Genomic DNA, 19,295 nt, shown 5'->3' with positions numbered 1-19,295 from the left:
GGGGGGGGGTGCGCGAGTTTTTCTGCCGCTGAGAAAAAACTCGATCCTGCTCTTTTATTTTTGCCCTCGTTCCGTTCATGTTTCCGCACTTGTATTTGCCTCTCGAATGACCATATCGGTATGTTTACTCTCATGGTGTGTCCTCCCTGTCTTTTGTCTTGTGTGGAATACCATAGATAAGTACACAGGTCGGGGTCCCACCCAGGGAGCAGTTCTACTATTTGAGTGATTCCCTGATTGAGGACACAATGCCCGCGGATCAGCTCCGGAAAAGAGCCAGGAAAGAGGGCCGCGCACCACCAGACGACGGTAAGCAAGCAAGCAACTGACAACAAGAGGGGGCTGTGAAAGCGTTTCGCTTTTGCCTATCCTCACTCCCATGCTGTTCTTTTTCTGTCCGTGTTCTTCACATCGTAATACGAGAGAACCAGTGCCCTGGATGTCATTTTAGCACCACAGCTAATCTCTAATCATGTTCCTTGGGTCATGCGTGTCTCTTCTTCTGTCTTTCTATCCCTGATCATGTTCCTGTTAGGTAAAAACAATGTGAAGGTTGTCGAAGTCAAGATGTACGCTGGGAAACAACCCGTTGACTTCGATGATATGACCTTTCAGGGTAAGCCAAAAGGACAGAAGCCCCCTGCAATAGCGTCATTCCATTCACTAGCATTTATGAATCCTGGCTGGCAATACAGGGCATCTCGTGTAGACAGGCCATGCCAGCCTCACGGCCTGCTGCTGACAAGTGTACGTATATCACTATGCGAATCATATGTATAAGGACGTGCTCTCTGCCTTCGTGCTTTTTCTGTAGGATGGTGAGAATATCTTGAGTTAGTCTTGCAGGGATCAGAACAGCAGTCAGATAGATACCTTCCATTTGCGAATTTTGTATCTAATTATAAAGATGGGCAGAGAGAAAGGAGCTGGTGAAGGTGAGGCCGGTGGTGAGATGACTCTGTCTCTTCGCACTTCTCTTTCTTCTTTTCTTTCAGTTTTTTCCTCTGCTTGTTGTTGTGCGCATGAGTGTCCTGCAGATGTGATAAAGAAACTTCGAACTCATGAAATTGTTTCAAAGAGGGTGAATATCCGATTTCACAAGAAGGACATGGATGAGCATTATAACTTCGACGTCGATGCTGCCAGCATAACTGTAGGAAGACCACCACAAGAGGAGAGAACACCCCCTGATCCTGCAGGCCTACGTATATGACTACTAGTAGTAGTAGTATCACGGGTTTTTCTTTGTCTCATTCACGGACACAAAGACAGATAAAGAATCAGCCGACCAATCAGGGTAGATGCTCATTTAGAAAGACCACCTTGTTGACCTCCTCAAAGCGGGACTCACTCATCATCTTCTTCTTTGGGGCGCAAACAGAGAAACACCCCCAGACCTAAGTGCTTGTTTTCGGTTTTTCCCTCTTGTTTTTGCAGGTTGATGAAATGAAGAAGATTCTGATAAAGAAACTCGGGCCACCGTCACTTACCGGATTCAACGTTAGTAATATACTAATGTATGAACGTGGCATACAGCCCGGCTTGCCCCTTGAGGTAAGAGCTAATCACTTGCTACGTTCCCTTCTGTACTGTGCGGTCTTTCCGCTGAACGCTCGTCTCTTAGTATTTGGACTTTCCTTCGACGAAGCTAAATACGCATGATGAGAGAGAAGGACACTGTCGATGTTGGCCGACATGTTTGGACGGTTCCGACGAGCAGCGACATAGCTAAGAAGACACTGGAGAACTTCTCTCTGTCAGCCGGTTGGTTGGTGTGTTGTGCGGGGCAGGGAGAACAGCTTCGTGAATGTTTTGGTCCACGGCCTGCCATTGACATTGAGGTCTACCCTGTAAATCCTGAGGTCGTCTTGCTCTGCAAAGTAAAGAAGTGTAAGTGCAGTGCTGCTGCGAGCATTTCCTAAAGTAAGATCGTCAACAGTCGAGGTCGGCACTCTGTCCTCCCGGTGATTCGCATCCACCTGTGGTTTCGCTTGTTGCTGTCTAGGGGGTCTATTTGTTAAAGAACAATTCGAGATCAAGATTCTGGATCATTTGCTACTGAAAGATCTCAAAGAAGCCCTCGTTGCTAAACTGCAAGAGGCCGAAAACCCTAAGATCAAACAGAGAAACTTCACTGTGGAAGACATCACATTCAAACTCAAGGTGAGGTACCAATACACCACCTCAGAGTCGTCTGGACGGCATTCCTCCTTTTCTGCTCCTCTCCTTTTGCCTCGTTGCAATAAAATGCCGGTGTGACATGGTTGTACGGTGTCCCAGGGAACACCGATTGATAAGGATGGAGAAGCAAGACTGAGGAGGAAGTTCGGTATCGGCGCTAATGATCTCTGGCTCCGTGCGTTCCAGCTGAAGGACAACGCTCCCGTCATCATTCCTCTAGGACGCCCCTCAAAACCGCGCCCTGCCCCCCCGGAAGAGAGTCCTGCCCCTCCGAAAGAGAGTCCCGCCTCCCCGGAAGACAGTTCCGCTCCTCTGGAAGACAGTTCCGCTCCTCCGGAAGACAGTTCCGCTCCTCCGGAAGACAGTTCCGCTCCTCCGGAAGACAGTCCTGCCCCTCCGGAAGACAGTTCTGCTCCCCCGGAAGACAGTCCTGCCCCCCCGCAAGACAATCCTGCCTCCCCCAAAGACAATCCTGCGCGCCCGCACGACAGTCCTGCTCCCTCGAAGGACAGTCCTGGCCCCGCGAAAGACAGTTCTCCCCCGCCGGAAGACGCATCTGCCCCCTCGAAAGACGGCAATTTTCCAGCAAGCGGTCCCAACCCGTCAGAAAACGGTCCTACTCCGTCAGAAAACGGTCCCGCCCCGCCGCGAGACTAGAGACACACTTCTGTTTGCCGCTGTTTGTGTAAACGGCATTTGACCGTTTGGTGGGCATGCTCTCGAGGCATGGATTCATTTTTTCTCTTGCTCCTGTGCCCCGTGAGACAGACGTTTAATGCGTTGGAAACAAGCGCAAGACAGAAACACTTAACCCTTGCACAGTCGAAGGCGGACACGCCACGTTTCGTAGCCTAACTCAGCGACATATACGTCGGGCCCTGAAGCTGCATGGAGCTGCCGCAGGCTGAGCTTAGCGGTCTGGAAGTCATCTAGATAGCAGCGTAACATCTCTCTGGAGTGGGAAAATCTGAAAATTGTGTTTGGTGAGCACACACTTCTAAAGGGCTGTCCAGACCGCACATTTATGCCGACTCCCTTCCTTCTCTGTGTAGTTGCAGTGGGTCGTAAAGCTATGAAACGAGGCCCAATGCTCCCAGACAGCTGGCTAATCTTCCGGCTCCTTCACAAGCGGGCGCCCTCTGCCGAGTCGGCGTAGGAGCAGCGACAACTTTAGGGCTGATCGACCTCGAGAATGTTGGAGGCAACTGTCCTATGTCGCAGACTAGCACAAGGCGAAGCAACTAGAGAGCGGCCAGCGTTGGGAACGTAGTCTGACTCTAACGTGAAGCCTTAGCCCGAAAAAAACGGCCAGCAGCAAACTTGCATTTGACTGTCCTGCAGTGAATGCCTGGCCGAAGAGACCAACACGCCCGCTCGCCCCGAGCGGCTGAACTGGCTGCTGCATTTTCAAACTCCGAGGGCTTCCATGGTCCTGTGGTGGTCGGGCGGTCTTCCGGCGGTGTCAGCAGGACACACCGTTGCTCAGGACTTTGGCCTGTCGCCTCCGAGGTGAAAAACGTGTCAGCTAGGGAACCGTCGGAGGTCTTCTGCCTCTGAATCGAAGAATGATCTGGCCAAACGAATGCTCACATCTCTATGCCATATACTTGCGTCCTACACGTCACCTGCCGGCCGGAAAGACGGCCCCTACGTTTCTTCGCAGTGCCGGTGGTTCGGACATTCTCCAAGTGATCCTATTTGGGAACGTAACAACTCTGGCCCTGAAGTCCAGTGTAGCGACACTGGATTTTACTCGTAGAAGTCCCCGCTGCCTTTGCTACAGGGTTGCCCGCCCGTAGACCGAGCCCGTTACGAACGGGTACAGTAAGGCAGCGCCTCGCAGCTGGGGATATGCGTACACGCGGGCTTCTACAACTGGGGTGAAGGTTTCATGCATTCTTTCTGGCAATGGAGACCTTCAACTGCCAGCCGCCTTTGCTTTCCAACATGTCGAGGAAACATGGCAGCGCCGCAAGTGGTCGCAAAAGAGGTGCCAGTCGCCTTGCACGGGCAGTCGCCCTCTTCTGTCGTGAAACGGTACCCTTGGTGCTCGGAGTAAGAAGCGCTTCAAGAGCACCACTCCGTCTTAAATCATTGGCCGCAGAGGCACGTATCAGAGAAACTAGGCCGCGAAGAGCAACATCGAATTTCCGCAAAGGTCAACGAGGTGACCCAGAACATTCGCTATACCATGGTTTTCCGCAACTGACGTCCGGCTTCAAAGGCTTGCAGACTGTTGCTCACTGTTAGGGCTGGGGAGGACGATATCCTCACAGTGCTCGCGCTAGCCATACTCTACATTAAGGACATTGCCGCGACCAGGCCAACTTGTCAAATAGCTCACAGCAGCACTGTAAGCATGTTATTCGTGCTGCATCGGCATTGCTCCAGCAGGTGAACTGTGCAGGAGGCCAGCTACGTCTGCACACTTTACGTTGTCCTGGCGTATTCCTTCCTCATTGAGGAACCACGTAGGCACACTCCGGTCTCTTGCATTTCAGCAAAGCATGTTCTCTACTGCAGACGTGACAACTGCTTCGTTTCACCGACTTCTGTTCAAAGACTACTGCACGGTCCACCAGCTGAACGAGGCGCTACTGATGGTAGGTTACCTCGGAGCCGACGCCTACGACGCGCTCAGAATTACCCACAGGCGATGAAACTGTTGGATAACAAGCTATCGAGGTCCGTTGGAGAGATCAGCACACACAAGGAAGTGATGACTACTACATGTGAAGAGCGCACCTTGCATCACCGTTACGCAGACGCGGCGGGGGGATGCTTGCGCTCGCTATAGAGAAATCAGTGACTGACGCAGTGCATACATATATCGTCTCGTCTTTGTGCGTGTCTCCTTTGACCCTACCTGATCGGCGCCTGCTTGTAGCATGTCTACTACAACAGCGCGACTAAGAAATGAGACAAGTGGGTGGCACAAAAGCCAGGCTGCCCTTTCTTCGCTTGAGCAACTGGAGACCAGTCGGTCACAAACTAGCGATTTTAATTGCACACAGAGCCGGTTTCGCCGGACGACTCAGTAAACCGGTGCAGACTGACTCCCCACACTGAGAGGCTTGGGGTTTTGGATGCACATCGGTAGACAGCATATTCCTTGAGAAAAAAAACGCATCCCTAAAGTAAGCTCCCATGAGACCATGCAGACAGAGAGAGATAAGCGTCCCACGGAAACTATCCCACAGGAAACAATTTGACAATGGATCTTCAGAATAACCGCAGTGATGAGACTTGTGCGAGATTGTGGACAACTGTTGGAGACTGAAGGATTTGAAAGACGAGAGCCACAGGGGTGCTCTAGGCTCCTTCTTCGGCGCCCATCTCGCCCTCCTCTTCGTCGAACTCTCCCTCTTCTTCCGCCGTCGCGTCCTGCAGTGAACAAAAACAGCAAATCTCGCGAATAAACCAGTAGACAGAATGGAAACTGGGCGAACACGCAGCGGGGCTGCGCGGACCGCAGCTCGCGAACCGGCGCCATGCGCTATAGCGTACCTGATATTGCTGGTACTCCGATACCAAGTCGTTCATGTTCGACTCGGCCTCCGTGAATTCCATCTCGTCCATACCCTCGCCAGTATACCTGTGAACCACCACCAGTAGCACACGCACACAATGTGACGTGCGAGAAAATCTTTTGACAAAGTCTCAGCCCACGGGAGTGAGGCTGCTGCTGAGCTCACCAGTGCAAGAAAGCCTTTCGCCTGAACATGGCCGTGAACTGATCGGACACACGCTTGAACATCTCTTGTATGGCGGTGGAGTTTCCAACGAAGGTGACAGACATTTTCAGGCCTTTCGGGGGAATATCGCAGACGCTGGACTTCATGTTGTTGGGGATCCATTCCACAAAGTATGACGAATTCTTGTTCTGAACGTTAAGCATCTGCTCGTCAACTTCCTTGGTCGACATGCGCCCTCTGAACATTGCCGATGCAGTCAGGTAGCGCCCGTGGCGGGGATCAGAAGCACACATCATGTTCTTGGCGTCGAACATCTGCTGTGTCAATTCAGGCACACTCAGTGCACGATACTGCTGGCTGCCACGGCTGGTAAGCGGAGCAAAACCTATGAGGAAGAAATGGAGACGCGGGAAAGGAATAAGGTTAACAGCCAGCTTGCGCAGGTCACTGTTAAGTTGTCCAGGGAATCGCAAGCAGCAGGTGACGCCTGACATGGCTGCACTGACAAGGTGATTCAGATCCCCATATGTGGGAGTTGTTAGCTTGAGAGTTCTAAAACAGATGTCGTACAACGCTTCGTTATCAATAACCTGCACCTCGTCCGCATTTTCAACAAGCTGGTGGACGGAAAGCGTTGCGTTGTAAGGTTCAACGACGGTATCCGAAACCTTCGGGGATGGGAAGACACTGAAAGTCTCCATTATTCTGTCCGGGTATTCTTCACGGACCTTGCTGATCAACAAAGTACCCATTCCACTTCCAGTCCCACCACCGAGACTGTGGGTGATTTGAAAGCCCTGAAGGCAGTCGCATCCTTCGGCCTCCTTGCGGACAACGTCCAGGACCGAATCAATCAGCTCTGCCCCCTCAGTGTAGTGGCCTTTAGCCCAGTTGTTCCCCGCTCCGGTCTGTCCAAAGACGAAGTTGTCAGGCCTGAATAGCTGACCAAAAGGACCGGCCCTCACACTGTCCATAGTACCTGGCTCCAAGTCCATGAGGACAGCGCGAGGAACAAACCGACCACCGGTAGCCTCATTATAGAATACATTGATACGCTCGAGCTGGAGGTCACTGTCTCCGCAGTAGGTACCTGTCTGAAGAAACATACACCACAGCGCAACGGAAGATAAGCCATGGCAAAAAGAAGCGGCACCCACATGCGGCAATACGCACACTGGCGTCGTAGACGCAGGTGAACATCGGCAGACAAGGAGGCCGCCTCATTGGTAGGGACCGCTTGTACTGCAAAAGACCGCACAATAACCATCCTCGAACACCCCTCCATACGATCACGTTGCCTCAGCAGATATCTGCTGGCGGCAGGGAAGTCGTCAAAGATGAACAACCAGGGGACATACAGTCCGTGGCCTTGTTTAGACGGGGGCGACTGGTGGGCCACCCCCAGCGAGGCCTCGTGCTCCCGCCCCCGGGCGAGGTGCAGCACCCTCCACATGGAGAAGAAAATGTTGCTTAGGAGACGCCGAAAATTGGAGAAAGGAAAGAGACAGTTTCCGTGTCCGTCCAGAGAACTCGACCCCACCCCCGTCCTCACCGGGTCAATGCCATGCTCATCCGAGATGACCTCCCAAAACTTGGCTCCAATTTGGTTGCCGCACTGGCCACCCTGGACGTGAACGATTTCCCTCATTTTCTGGGGTCAGGAAAGAGACACTGGGATGCCGCTAAGGACAAGGGAAATCTCAAAAGACCACTCTGTCCGCAACACGACAAGCCAGGGGAGGGTACTGATACTGATGCCTTAGCACCAGGTGGCGTCGAGGGCGGCGTGGCTGCAGCAGTGCGCGGAATGATTCCGCTGTCTTGGAGTGTGTGGAAGACGGGGGGAGCCTACAGGTTACGCCCAGCAGGCAAAAGAATCACACGTGACACTTAAACAAGAGACCTGGCAGCTATCAGAAAAAACGACGAGAGCATTCTCTGCAGGCCAGAAATCTCCTCTTTCCTAATCAGTGATCAGGCATCTGCCGTCCCGGAGTGCTGTTGCCTTGTCAGGGGAGGGCCACCCACCACACCCACCAGCGTGACTGATCGGATCTTCCTCCAGTCGGCACCACACTGCCCCCGGGGCAATGACGAGAGCCCCCAGCAATAGCTGGTCTGTCCCAACAACCCAGCGTGCCATCTAGAGGCCTCCGACGCTGCGACGCCGGAAACCCGCTTTCTCTTGACAAGCTCTATTTTCGCGAACTCGAGGGCTTCGTAGAGTTGACCGGTCGGGCAACAAGGGGGGGGTCTGGACTCTAGAGGAGGTGGGAAACGATTTTGAACTCCAGAATTATGACCTGTGCTCAAACTGGAGGCTTTGCGTCCGAAGCGACCGACCAGATTCAGAGGCATCTTGGAGTCCGCTGGGCGGATTTCGCGTACATTCTTGCCTCCAGGCTGTCTTCAGGTGCCAGAAAGGGACCGGGGGGAGCTGGAATGCTCAAGTGAAGCCGATTAGCTTCCGGCATCCCGCCCCCGGGGCACAGTCGCCCCCTCAGAGCTTCCCTGCTCCCAGCAATCTCGCATCTGATATGCATACAAACTCACGTCGCATCCGTACACAACTAACACATTCCTCGCGCGCTCCGTGCAGGGTTGTACCCGGACAAATAGCTAGCACACTCCCGAGCAGCGGCAAAGGACATCTAGTCAAAAAACCAACCTGTAAGCCGTGCGGAACGCTCATACGACAGGCTGCGTGTTGACTAGCGTGAGAAAACAGTGCGTGAAGCTGTCTCTACGCAAGCTAGCTCGGCTTTTTCACCCTGAACGCCGTGTGCAGTGCCGTCCCGAGAAGGCATGGCGCGTCACCTACAAGCGTGCCGGGCCAATACACTATCGCCCGAGCGAAACGGACCGCAGGAGGGTACGAGAAAGATCACTCGTCGCCAACATGCGCTGCAATTCCCTGGCTGCGTGAACTCTCTGTAGTCGCTGCCCTGCTCCTCCGCTGGCTGTTAATCGAAGCAGCTCGACCAGCGTCCTCGGGTTGTCTTTCGCCATCTTGACGCTGATGAATTTGTCCAAACAACAACCGATTACTCTTAGGCCGCTGCTTCCGTCCGTTCACCGCTTGTGTCCGTTCCGGTCCGCAGAGCTTCATTCTAAAGGCGCGGTTTTCACCGGTCACAGATCGGAAATTTGTCGGGAGTTCCTCACTGAGGACATCTTTAGAGGGTGGAGGAACTGCGTGCATGTGCCTTTCACGTTGTTGCAAAGGACGGCGAAGAGGATACTTCCCGTGCGTCGTCGATTCTACATTTTGCGATATCAGGCTCTCGGCATGCGCTTGTTTCTTGTCGCATGGTTGCGGGTCCAGGGACTTTCCCTTTGTCGGAAAGTGTCGGTCCTGGCAGTTTTGCTAACCTGTATAGTGAGAACAAGTGAATACCTGTCCTTGCTACTAATCTCGCACATAGAGAGTCGCAGCATTTGTCAACTTTTGAATCATGGCTATGCTTTGGCTCAAGATCACGCCTTGAAGACGTCACTTGCTGACCACCTTTGACAGTCCTCTTCACGAGTCGGTTCTAAAGGGGCCGGCGACGGTCTCTGGAATATCTCGATACGGCCGGTTACGGTTCGCACTCACGTCATTCTGATCCGATCGTCGCCGGTCCCCGTGTATTTTCTGCACCTGAGTTGGACGGTCTGTTCCTTTTTTGCAACCCTCGCTCAGGTGGCTGTCCACATTGGTTTGAAGTTTTTTTGACTGGACCCGCTGTTGCACTGTCCCGGCTTCTCGGACTCCGATTCTCCAAGCCCGTGTACACCTCGTCTCGTAGGTCGGTATGCCCCACACCGAGTGATCTTTCTGCTCGTTTCCAGGGGAAGCTAAAATGTGCACGGCCTTAAGAAGGTACTGCGGATTACCCGGTCAAAATGTCGGTTGGAATTCACCCGGGGTTTCATACTGAGCGTGGAGACGCCATGAGGCTTCACCAGAAGCTTGGATCAATGCTGTCCTTGGTTCAGAAAGCAGCTCGAATTTCTCCTTAGCATGCCCGGGTAGCTTTAAGGAGGCTCGCTCTTTCCTCCTGGCAGCTGTGTTTTGCATTACTACTGCCTGCTGCCATGTAAGTGGCTTCTGGTCTTCTCGGCGCGCCTGAGCAATTCAACCCGATTCCTTTAGCGCGCCCTCCCCTACTCTCGCTCTCTCGTCTGCTATGTTCCGTCGTGGTATTCACATCGTTCGTCCGCTCCAGGTTGCAGCTCGTCCGTGATCCCGGTGGCCGGACTCTCACTGCTTTGGGAATTGGTGGTAGGCCGACCACTGTGTGAGTGCCCGGGCGATGGGTCTTGATTCACCCACTCGACTGCGTGCAAGCACAGCCTTATTGAAGATGTCTGCCAGCCTGCGGTAGAGCTCCTGAATCCCTCTGTAGCCACGAACACTTCCAACTGGCACGGTTCGTAGGTGGTTATTCTTCATAGTTGTTCAGGCCTCGGCCCAAGTGCTCTCCGTAAACTTCTACCTCTGCTTGTGCTGCGGCGTCGGCATCAAGGTGAATCCTCCTGCCAAGAGTGTCCTTCCGCCTTTTTTGATGCACGCTTTGTAGAGGCGGTCACACCGAGATCGAAAGTGCTGCGCGAACCACTTGGCGAAGGGGAGTGAGAAGTAGGTGCCGCCTCTTTGCCCTCAGTGGCGGTGTGAGGAGGACTGGGTCCACTAGACGGTATGGGGCTTCTTCCTTTCCACATGCTGCGCCTCTGACACTCAGCCTGTTCGCGAGGATCGTTGCGCTTCACTGCTCTTTTCCCGATCCGGCGAGATTCATGCAAGGGGGAGCGGGCGTGAGAGTCAGCATCGCGGTGGAAAAAGGAGAAAAAGACTCCGGGGTCACGGCGCGTGTTGAAGTATCTCTCTCTCACCGGACTCTTAGTTGCGACGGTCTTGCTTTCTCCGTCAATATGCACAATGGGATGCGTTGCTAGCGGACAACGGTCGTTCAGTAGCGACTATCTGATCGGTCCCAAGGTGGCAACAGGAGTAAGTCTGCGTTTTTGCCTGCGACGTCTTTTTCGTCTTGGATTAGAGGAAGGGTAGCTCAGTCCACACTGTCTAGCCCCGGGCCAGGAGGTGACGTACATCAGTGTGGTCGCCTGTCCATGCCGGGGGACATGGCGGGCTTTTGTCATTACAAGATGTTCTTAAAGTGTCGGGACCTTCGTTTTTTGGTTCAGAGCAAGGTTTTCAGAGAAGCTGTGCGCGTTCACTTGCTCAGAGGTGTTTCAGCCCCGTACAAGTATAGAATGACGGCGAGAACTGGGTGAGGGACGACTTCGCGAGAACGCGTCGGACTAAGGGCGCCGATATATTTTCGACAGGGCGCCGTCAAGAGGGCCCTTGCGTCGGTCGATCAACTGGCTTCGATTTGTGTTATCCGGGGACACGCGATCTTTGCTATCGGCCTCTTTTTTCCGCTTTCGGGCTGATGTTTGTTCAGACGTTTTCTCAGACCCGCGTCGTGACAGACAGAAAGACGGGCGAGGTTCGGGCAGCAAAACTGCGCAGCGCGCCCTACGAGGTGGCGGACTGTCAGTTTGAGACTGAGCTCCTTAGTGAGCTCAACTATGCGGGACGGTCAGGATGCGCGCGTCCAAAGAACTGCAACACGGATCCCCAAGCAGACGACGCAAGGGAGAGCGAGTCCTCTAACCGCGGCGTACAATATTTGCTTCGCTTCTATGGAGCGTACAGCGAGAAGACGTTTTTCTGCGAGATCTTCGAACTCTGCGAGTCAGTGGCTTCTTTTGGCTTCAGCACATTTTCTTTAGGGACTCCCCACCGTCACGATTGAACGTGCATCGGGTGTTCTGGGTCCCCTGCAAGTTAGTTTTGTATTCCTCGTGACAGTTTGCCGGTAAAAGATAAGTCTGCTTCTTTCTGGCTTCAGCATTGACTCGCGTTTCTTTTGGCTCGTTTTGCAGAGGTGGAGAGCTGATGTATCTCGATCCAGAAGAAGAGGTGACAGAGGCTGATGTCGCACGGTGGATAAGGCAGCTCTTGATGGCAGTCGAGGCTTTGCACATTCGATCTATTGTCCATAGGTGAGGCGCACAACTTTGGTCGGAGGAAGGAAAGAAGCGGATTGAGGCCTTAGCTGCTGTGACGGTTGTCCAGTGTGCCGTCACTGTCTATATGGGTGTCTAACCCTGCTGTCTTTACAGGTGTGTCCGCAGTAAACAGTGTACAGAGTGCCGTCCAGAGTCTCTGTGGGCCCATAGTGGGCTTCGGCATCTTCTACTTCCTGCACATTTCCGGATGCTTGATAATGGATTGGCTTTCTGCCTCCTTCGAGTATGGCCATGGACACGTGGTGCTGTCTTAGCAGCCTCGTCTCCGGTCCCATTCTCCGCCGGGGGGGGGATGGCCTGGTCACATGTTTCACTTTCGCGGTGTTACGCTTCCAGAGGTTGTATATGCATGTGTAGATTGCTCATTCCGTTTTCGTGTCCCTCAGCGTCTGCCCAGTTTTCCTCGCCTGTAGTTGGTGGCCGTGCTTGTCCCTCGTGCTCAGATTCCTCTCTTTGTGCCAACGTGTCACACCGGGTTGTCGCCGGCCTGTGTGTGTCTACACAGGAACGTGAACCCGAGCAGCGTGCTCTTGCGGGAAAAGGGGCGGCAGAACATCAGGCTTGGTGGATTTGGGTATGGGAGGCGCACGTAAAAGAGTTTGCCGGAAAATCCCGGCGGTAGACTCGTAGTGCAGTGAAGTGTGTAGCCTTCTCCTGACTGCCAACTACCTTTTCACTTACTTGTTCACAAGGACGTTAGTGCTTTTATCTAGCGCGTAGCTTGGTCACTGTCAGTTTCGACTGTGGTACTTGCGCCACCCGAGACTGTGACTGCTGGCTTTAGTATCGGTAAGCTACGCCTCGGCTTCAACAGAGTAGTCAAGGAGGTTGGGACTGCGCAGGGACTAATGCCAGTCCCGTAACGGACTGACGGCTCCCACGTGTTAAAGTAAGCTAAGGTTGCCTTAGCTGAAACCTTGACAGTTTCTGTCATGTTAAGGCGTCTCGCTCATCAAGGCGTGTGGTGTAGTGTTTCCCTCTTTGTTTGCATACATTTGCTCTCTCAGTCCCCGCGCTTTAGTGAGTAGTTCCCCACATTTCGATGCTTGGCTGTATGGTGAGTGTTTCGGATGATCATACGGAGGAACAAGGTTCCTGCGACCTTTGGTTTCCGGTAGTGCGGTACTGGCATCATTCAGCCAAACGTGCCGATCCGATTATGCCGGGCGATCTCAGTCAAGATGCCGGCAAGGTCCTTCTTCGCTCTTTTGTTTTTTTCAGGCTGGCATGCCGTGTGAGTGGTCACGAGCTTTTAAAAGATGCCTGCGGCTCCACAGCCTATTTGGCTCCGGAAATTTTAATTGGCAACTACGGTCGCAAAGTAGACATATGGGCAGTGGGCGTCCTGTTGTATATCTTTCTGTTCGGGCGTTTTCCTTTCATAGCCTCGGACACGTTCCGTCTTTTCAAGAATATCATTGAAGAGGAACCGCCGTGGACGTACATTCCAACCCGGGATCTTCCGTGGCCGTGCTCAGATCACAGCATGTCATCTCTTTCGTCTGAGACTATCCTTTGTACCGCTGCTTGTCCCCCGTTTCGGAGTGTTGCGCCGGCCAGCTGTGGAGATAGTACCGAACTTGTCTCTGGCACGGATCGTTTTTCAGTGAGTCTCTCAAGCCAATCAGCACATGTTGCTGGCTCCGGGGGACGTCACCGAGAGAAAGAAGGTTCTCAAGATACAGCTAAAATGGCGAAAGGGGGTATTCGCGACCGAATTTATCCAGGCGGGATGGTGGAAGAAAGCAGTTGTTCCGGAAAATTGGCCGGTGTGTCCGCCGTATCCTGCTACTCCAGTGGTTCTGCTTCGCCTAGCAGCCAGACCCAGGGTGGGCGGAAGGGAAGTAGTGGTGTCCACAGTCCAGTTAGGGGAAGTATCCACCAGGGGTCGTGTTCTCTCGTGACATCTCCTTCCCCTATCGCTGGCGGCGGGAAACCATCACTCGCGACATCCGTTGGGCGGCTGTCGCCAGGCTCGCGACAACCTGGACAGGACGTAGTGGCGCAGGCGAAGCACTCTCGCACCACTGAAGAGCCCAGTCAGCGGGGTGAGAGTTTAGTTAGTGAGGTGTCCCGGGGCAATCCCACTGACAGTCCAACCAGGAGCAACTCTTGCTGTAAGAGCGATTGCAAGGAACGAGCCAGTAGCGGCGGACTGGAAAAGACAGGAGACTCGTCTGATTTGGGAGCGGACTCAGCATCTCAAGTCAAACGAACGGCAACAGCGGGCGAAAATGAAGACACTGAGAGTGATCCGTCTCCTGCAGGGCGGTACACGCTGTCAATGAGTCATCAGACAAGGCCACCCAGCCGAGGCAGTACCGAGGTGTGTCAGGCTCTCAGCGCCACATACGAGGGGGCGAGGGTTCGTGACGATGCTGCTGCTAATGGTCATAGGCTGTGTATTTCGTTGTCTTCTGGTTTTGGGAGGGACGGCACAGCAACAGCATCCAAAGAGGAGGGAAAGTTGCAGAAGACTTGCTTCGGCGCTGAGATAGTCGAGCTGAGCTCAAACAAAATCCCGACGGTTGCGCTGTCTGATGTACAAGAGAAGGGAGATAAAGGCGCAGGGCGGAAAAATGACGGAGATGCAGAAGGGTCGGGCTTCGTGGGGCCGCGGAGCAGTAGCGAATTCGTCGGTAAAGGCAGTCCGCGGAGAAAGAGTTGGAGGGACGGAGGAGACGACGATGCCTACACCCCTGCGCCCGCTGCGGTGGAACTGTGCAAGAGTCTTTTACAGAAGAATTTCTTGGGAAGGCCTACGGCAACTGAGGCTCTTGCGCATCCCTGGCTTCAAGAAGGTGAGCAAGACGGTACCGCTCTCGACTTGCCTGTCTACCAGCTGAACGGCCAGGTCGCCGGCACATTGTTCTGAATGGTCGCTCTCGGGAGGGATTATGCCCCATCAGTGTCCCTCCTGCACGATGGAGGTTAGCTGGAACTTCGACAAGATATGAAAAAATTGCATGGATGTCTCTCTTGCTAGCAGAAGAGAACAAACTGCGGTAAGGCCCGGGCAGGCTCTGCCCACAGCACGTTCTTCCGTTATTCCTTGACGCTGAGTAACCTTCTGATAGTGGACGTGCTCAGATGCTGGGACCTTGTAGCAACATGACCGGCCTCTTGGAGAGAATGTTGTTTCACTGTTCTTCAAGAGATTCTCTTTCAGCTTCTTGCCGCGCATTTTGTACCACGGAATTACGAACCTACGAAGCCTCGGCTATCTGCAAGCACGCGCCGCGGCCTCAACGGCAGAAAGCTGTTTACAGCCAACCTTGAGTTGCTGGATGCACTGCGGTCCTTCGTGGTGCCTGCTGGAAGCGCATGGGGTAGATCAGACCCTCTCAAAGGCTCTTCCTGCTCTCCTTCTTTTACAGCTCCCGACCGCGACAGTTAGTACATTCTGTGGCTGGATGACTGTAGTGCAGGTCCTTTTCTGTCTTGCACTTTTCTGTGTGATCCAACAGAAGCGTGGGCCAATGGACGGAAAGGAATCATACTCCCAGCAAGCTTACGCAGGTACGCTGAGGCTAGAGTAGAAGACAACTGTGCAACGCAGGTGTCTGTTCGCGCAACCCTTTGTCGTCTTCCGAACCAGCTAGTGACAAGATTGAGCGTTTTTCAGAGTGTAGCATTCCGGCTAGTCCATCAAGGGGGGCACTCTATGTGCGGCTGGGTACTTGCATCACTATGTAGGAAGATACAGCGACTCAGGCCAGTCGAGCACGCTTGTATTCTCATGTAGGCCAGGCAGAGATTGTAGGCCACAGAAGTGGCGCGGGCTACGTCAAGCGTTGCGCGAAGCACGTCACCCCTTGGGTTTAAAGAATACAGATTGGCTATCGTCTGAGAGAGTGACTGGCGCTGATGTGGAAGCAACATCGCGCGTATGAACGCGGCTGAGCTTCCTTGTTACTTTTCTTTTTCGGCAGGTCCACAGCATAGCGTAAGCCGGCTAAGAGACCACCTGGGTTCGGGTGCCATGACCTAGCCGGTTGTGTCATTGGGAGTTGTTTCTTGTAGGGAGACTGGCGTTCTCGCTGCATGGTATGTTTCCATATATTCTGGGATGTTTGCAGTAGCTGAAAGTTCTTTTTTATCGGGGACAGAGTTGGCGTTTTAGACTTTTGAGTTATTACGCTAGATAAAGCCGCAGATCAAGTTGCGAGATGTTGCCGTGGGGATGTGTTCCGCGTTCGAAAAAGAGAGTGCCGAAGAAAAGGTGTGCGTGTGTCTTACTACCTATAGGCGCATCACGCTATGCAGCACGGAAATGCGTTTGAAGAATCCGTCAAGGCTCCCCGCGTCCATGCATCTACACTCCGACTCTGCCTTTAGTACGTCGCTACGTCGCCTTGGCCGGGTGCTGTGCATGGCAGGGTAGCCATCGTCCTGCGAACGGCTGCGCTTGTGTCTCCCCTCGCGTCTTCGATGGAGCTGGGCGGTTACCTCATACGTGGCGTAGGTTTGTACACCTCCCAGAAAAGAAGTCTCCCGAGCTCAGAAGGAGAGCTTGTGTATGTCCTTTCTGTCTTCTACCGGAAGCAGCCACGTGGGTACCACACTGATTTACTCTTGGTGCCTGCACCGATTTAAGGTGTTCATAAGAAAGCGAGGAGTGCGCAGGCTCTTACGCTCGTACAGACGTATATGAGAGAGTGCACTTCGGATCAAAGAAGGCACCAGTCCTTATGCCACCCTGTTTTTCTCTGCAGACAACACAAGCGGGAATCCCACTCCTGCGGAGACGCCGCGTGCCGTCTCGTTTCAGATGGGCAGACCGTCTAAACCGTCAGATCATCTCTCCCTCTTCCGCAGGCCATCGCGGGACTACTCGGCTAGAGACTCACTCATCTTGACACGGGGTGATGGCTCCATAGGCCGAGTTCATTTTCGTGGGGCAGAGAGGGCCCCGACATTTTCCCGACAGTACTACAGTTCCAGAGTATCGAGCAGGTTGAGTAGATATACATCGAGACACAGAGTGCACCAGATGCCGTCATTTCCGTCTGGCCCGGAGAAGTCCGTTGAAGAGAATGTGCAGCTGTTGAGCAATGTGCCCGAGGAGCCAGTCTCCGGGATTGAAGTCCGAGACGAGGAGTCGCACGTGCATGCGAGGAAAGGCAACCCGACTTCTCGGCAAGGGCCCCGATCAGGGTCCCGGGTTTCTCTACGGTTTGCGTTATTAAAAAAAAACAGCACTTGTAAAAACGCTTCTAGCGGCGAGTCAGAAGGTGAGGGTGCGACGTCCGAGGGCGAAAGTGGGAACGTCTTTAAGAGAGGCCAGCACGACAGTGTCACACCTGCGCAGCTGGAAGGCAGTGACGCCGGGCTACCGAGTTGCGAGGGTAAGAAAGGCGGACGACTCACAGAGCCTGGAGTGCCGAAGGCGGGAGCCCCGAGACGGTCCCGACTGGAGGAGACCGCCTATGAGGCTTACCAAGCCGATGTTCTGCGGGTTAGGGCGACGTAGACAAACTGATGGATACTAATGGAAAATGGTACGCATCAATTTGGAAGTTCAGAACAGAGGATCGGAGCCGCTTCAGTGCTCCGTACGCTAAGCGTGCGTCGGCCGGAGAGTACACACTCGAGCGGTTGGATTCTAAGTGGGTCAGCATTTTTTCCTTTCTTTCCCGATGCTCGGTTCGCTGCCCCGTTCCCCGCTCTTTGGCCCCGCCTGCGCTTTTACACTGGTCGGTAGGCGGTCGGCAAACAGCGAAAGACCTGGCCGAAGTTTCCAATCGCGGTCACTCGTCAGTAGAAGAGTCAGAGCTCTGAGATGTCTATGCTGGAGGTGAGCTTCACCGGGGTACAAGGGAGGAAGAGACCGGGGGACTGACCGCAGACAATGATTTCAGTCAGCGCTCAACCGGAACTGGGTGACGTTGCGCTTCGTGCAGAGTTCATTATTGCCTCACACGGGTACAGGCGAACAGTTGCCCCTGGGCGTCCGTTTCAAAGCCAGGCTCTTGGTTTTGCCGTGTTTTTGCTGATAGGTCCCTGAATATACTTTCAGGAATACCGCCTGTTGCTCTGGCATTCCTGCTGCTGGCAGTGCCACACCTGTGAGAGTGAGCAAGCCAGGGGACATGGTCGAAAATAGCATTTCTCGGTATAGTCGCGTGTGGCGAGCGTGTCGTTGCCCTAGTGTGAGACGACCGCACAGTGTTTGGACGGCAGGTAAACCGGGCTGAAAGCGCGTTGGATTAGTCGACTTTTGCGATTGTTGTTTGAGAGCGTTTTGCTTTTTTGTAAACCTCGAAATCCCTTGTCCTCTTCGTTTCCGGGCCGAGAGGCAGCCGATTCACGTTGCCGAAGTTGGGTGTGTTAGACGGCTCCTCGTTTCTCCATGTTAGCTTGTCTCGGCGTTGACCGCAGTGAAAAGGAGCGGCCGCTGAGCTCTTCAGTCTCCAGGAAACAGACAACCTGTTTCAATCCAGAGTGCGAACGCGTGTGGCATCGCCGGATGTACCGATGTTGATGCAAGATGCCGTATTGTCTGAGGTAGTGGACTGTTCGAAAGCAGTATTCTGGACAGCATGACGCCGTTCACGGCATCCATGACCAGACACACACACAAAATTCCGTGGTCTGCCGGGAAAGCCTTGGATCACCAACGCCTGTAGCCGGCCGTTCAACCATACCAGTATGCGAGAAGTCGTTCCGGAGACGACGATTTCCTTCACTCGAAAAAAGAGTGCAGCATTTCTTTTTAGAAAGGACCGAGTTTTAACGGCGTAGGCCGTGCGGCGAAAGACTTTTTCACGGGCTGTGCACGCGCCCCCTTGTTAGTTTAGCTGAGTATGGCGGTCAGATCGCCTGAAGGCTTCTTGGAGATGTCAAAAATCTCATCCAGCTCGGATGAAGCGAAGATGGCTGGCCCTGACGCAGTGGCTAAGCACAACGTCACTTGTACTAGGAAGGCCTGGAACTTGCCGTGTGAATAGTGACGCACCAGCAGTCCGACTAAAGGAAAAAGCGTGACTCAAAGAGTCAGTGCACAAGCCTTCAATGAACCGTAAGGGGGGAACACCCATAGAATAGCTCGTAACTGTGCCAGCTAATCATGAGAGATCGGCAATAAAAAGGCATGTATGCACAGTTCAAAGACAAGCACTAGAATAAAGTCGTACAGCTATCAGCCTTGTACTAATCACTTGAGTGTTGCCGTAGTTTCGGTTCCATAACACGTCGGCACTTCACTAGGCACAACACTGGGTTCTGGCCGAACCGGTCAGTACGGTTCTGCAAACCACGCTTCGGCGACGACGCACCCCTTAGTCTACCTCCGGAGGCAGTAGCCGCACGGTGTCAAAGGTCGCGTGCCCCTTT

General features: G+C 53.6%; 3 protein-coding genes across 3 annotated transcripts; 2 read left to right on the top strand and 1 right to left on the bottom strand.

Annotated features, from left to right (window-relative positions):
- The first annotated feature begins 174 nt into the window (after positions 1–174).
- CSUI_006170 (ubiquitin family protein) lies at positions 175–3,003 on the top strand. Its single transcript, XM_068066334.1, has 7 exons — positions 175–309; positions 536–616; positions 1,038–1,153; positions 1,438–1,554; positions 1,791–1,890; positions 2,006–2,163; positions 2,281–3,003. Exons 1-7 carry the CDS (start codon positions 249–251, stop codon positions 2,836–2,838), a joined length of 1,191 nt encoding a protein of 396 aa, XP_067921703.1. The 5' UTR covers positions 175–248; the 3' UTR covers positions 2,839–3,003.
- A 2,302-nt stretch (positions 3,004–5,305) lies between these two features.
- On the bottom strand, positions 5,306–7,852 carry CSUI_006169 (tubulin beta chain). Its single transcript, XM_068066333.1, has 4 exons — positions 7,429–7,852; positions 5,877–6,970; positions 5,689–5,776; positions 5,306–5,565 (listed from the first exon to the last, which is right to left on the bottom strand). The coding sequence occupies exons 1-4, from the start codon at positions 7,522–7,524 to the stop codon at positions 5,494–5,496; spliced, it is 1,350 nt and encodes a 449-aa protein (XP_067921702.1). The 5' UTR covers positions 7,525–7,852; the 3' UTR covers positions 5,306–5,493.
- Positions 7,853–8,121: 269 nt separating this feature from the next.
- CSUI_006168 (ulk kinase) lies at positions 8,122–18,474 on the top strand. Its single transcript, XM_068066332.1, has 8 exons — positions 8,122–10,872; positions 11,330–11,622; positions 11,814–11,933; positions 12,466–12,534; positions 13,182–14,835; positions 15,428–15,479; positions 16,209–16,297; positions 16,676–18,474. Exons 1-5 carry the CDS (start codon positions 10,801–10,803, stop codon positions 14,833–14,835), a joined length of 2,208 nt encoding a protein of 735 aa, XP_067921701.1. The 5' UTR covers positions 8,122–10,800; the 3' UTR covers positions 15,428–15,479; positions 16,209–16,297; positions 16,676–18,474.
- The last annotated feature ends 821 nt before the right edge of the window (positions 18,475–19,295 follow it).

This window comes from Cystoisospora suis (assembly GCF_002600585.1).
Source record: "Cystoisospora suis strain Wien I chromosome Unknown contig_3079, whole genome shotgun sequence".
Taxonomy (NCBI): domain Eukaryota; phylum Apicomplexa; class Conoidasida; order Eucoccidiorida; family Sarcocystidae; genus Cystoisospora; species Cystoisospora suis.
This window is presented reverse-complemented; position numbering and strand designations above follow the sequence as displayed.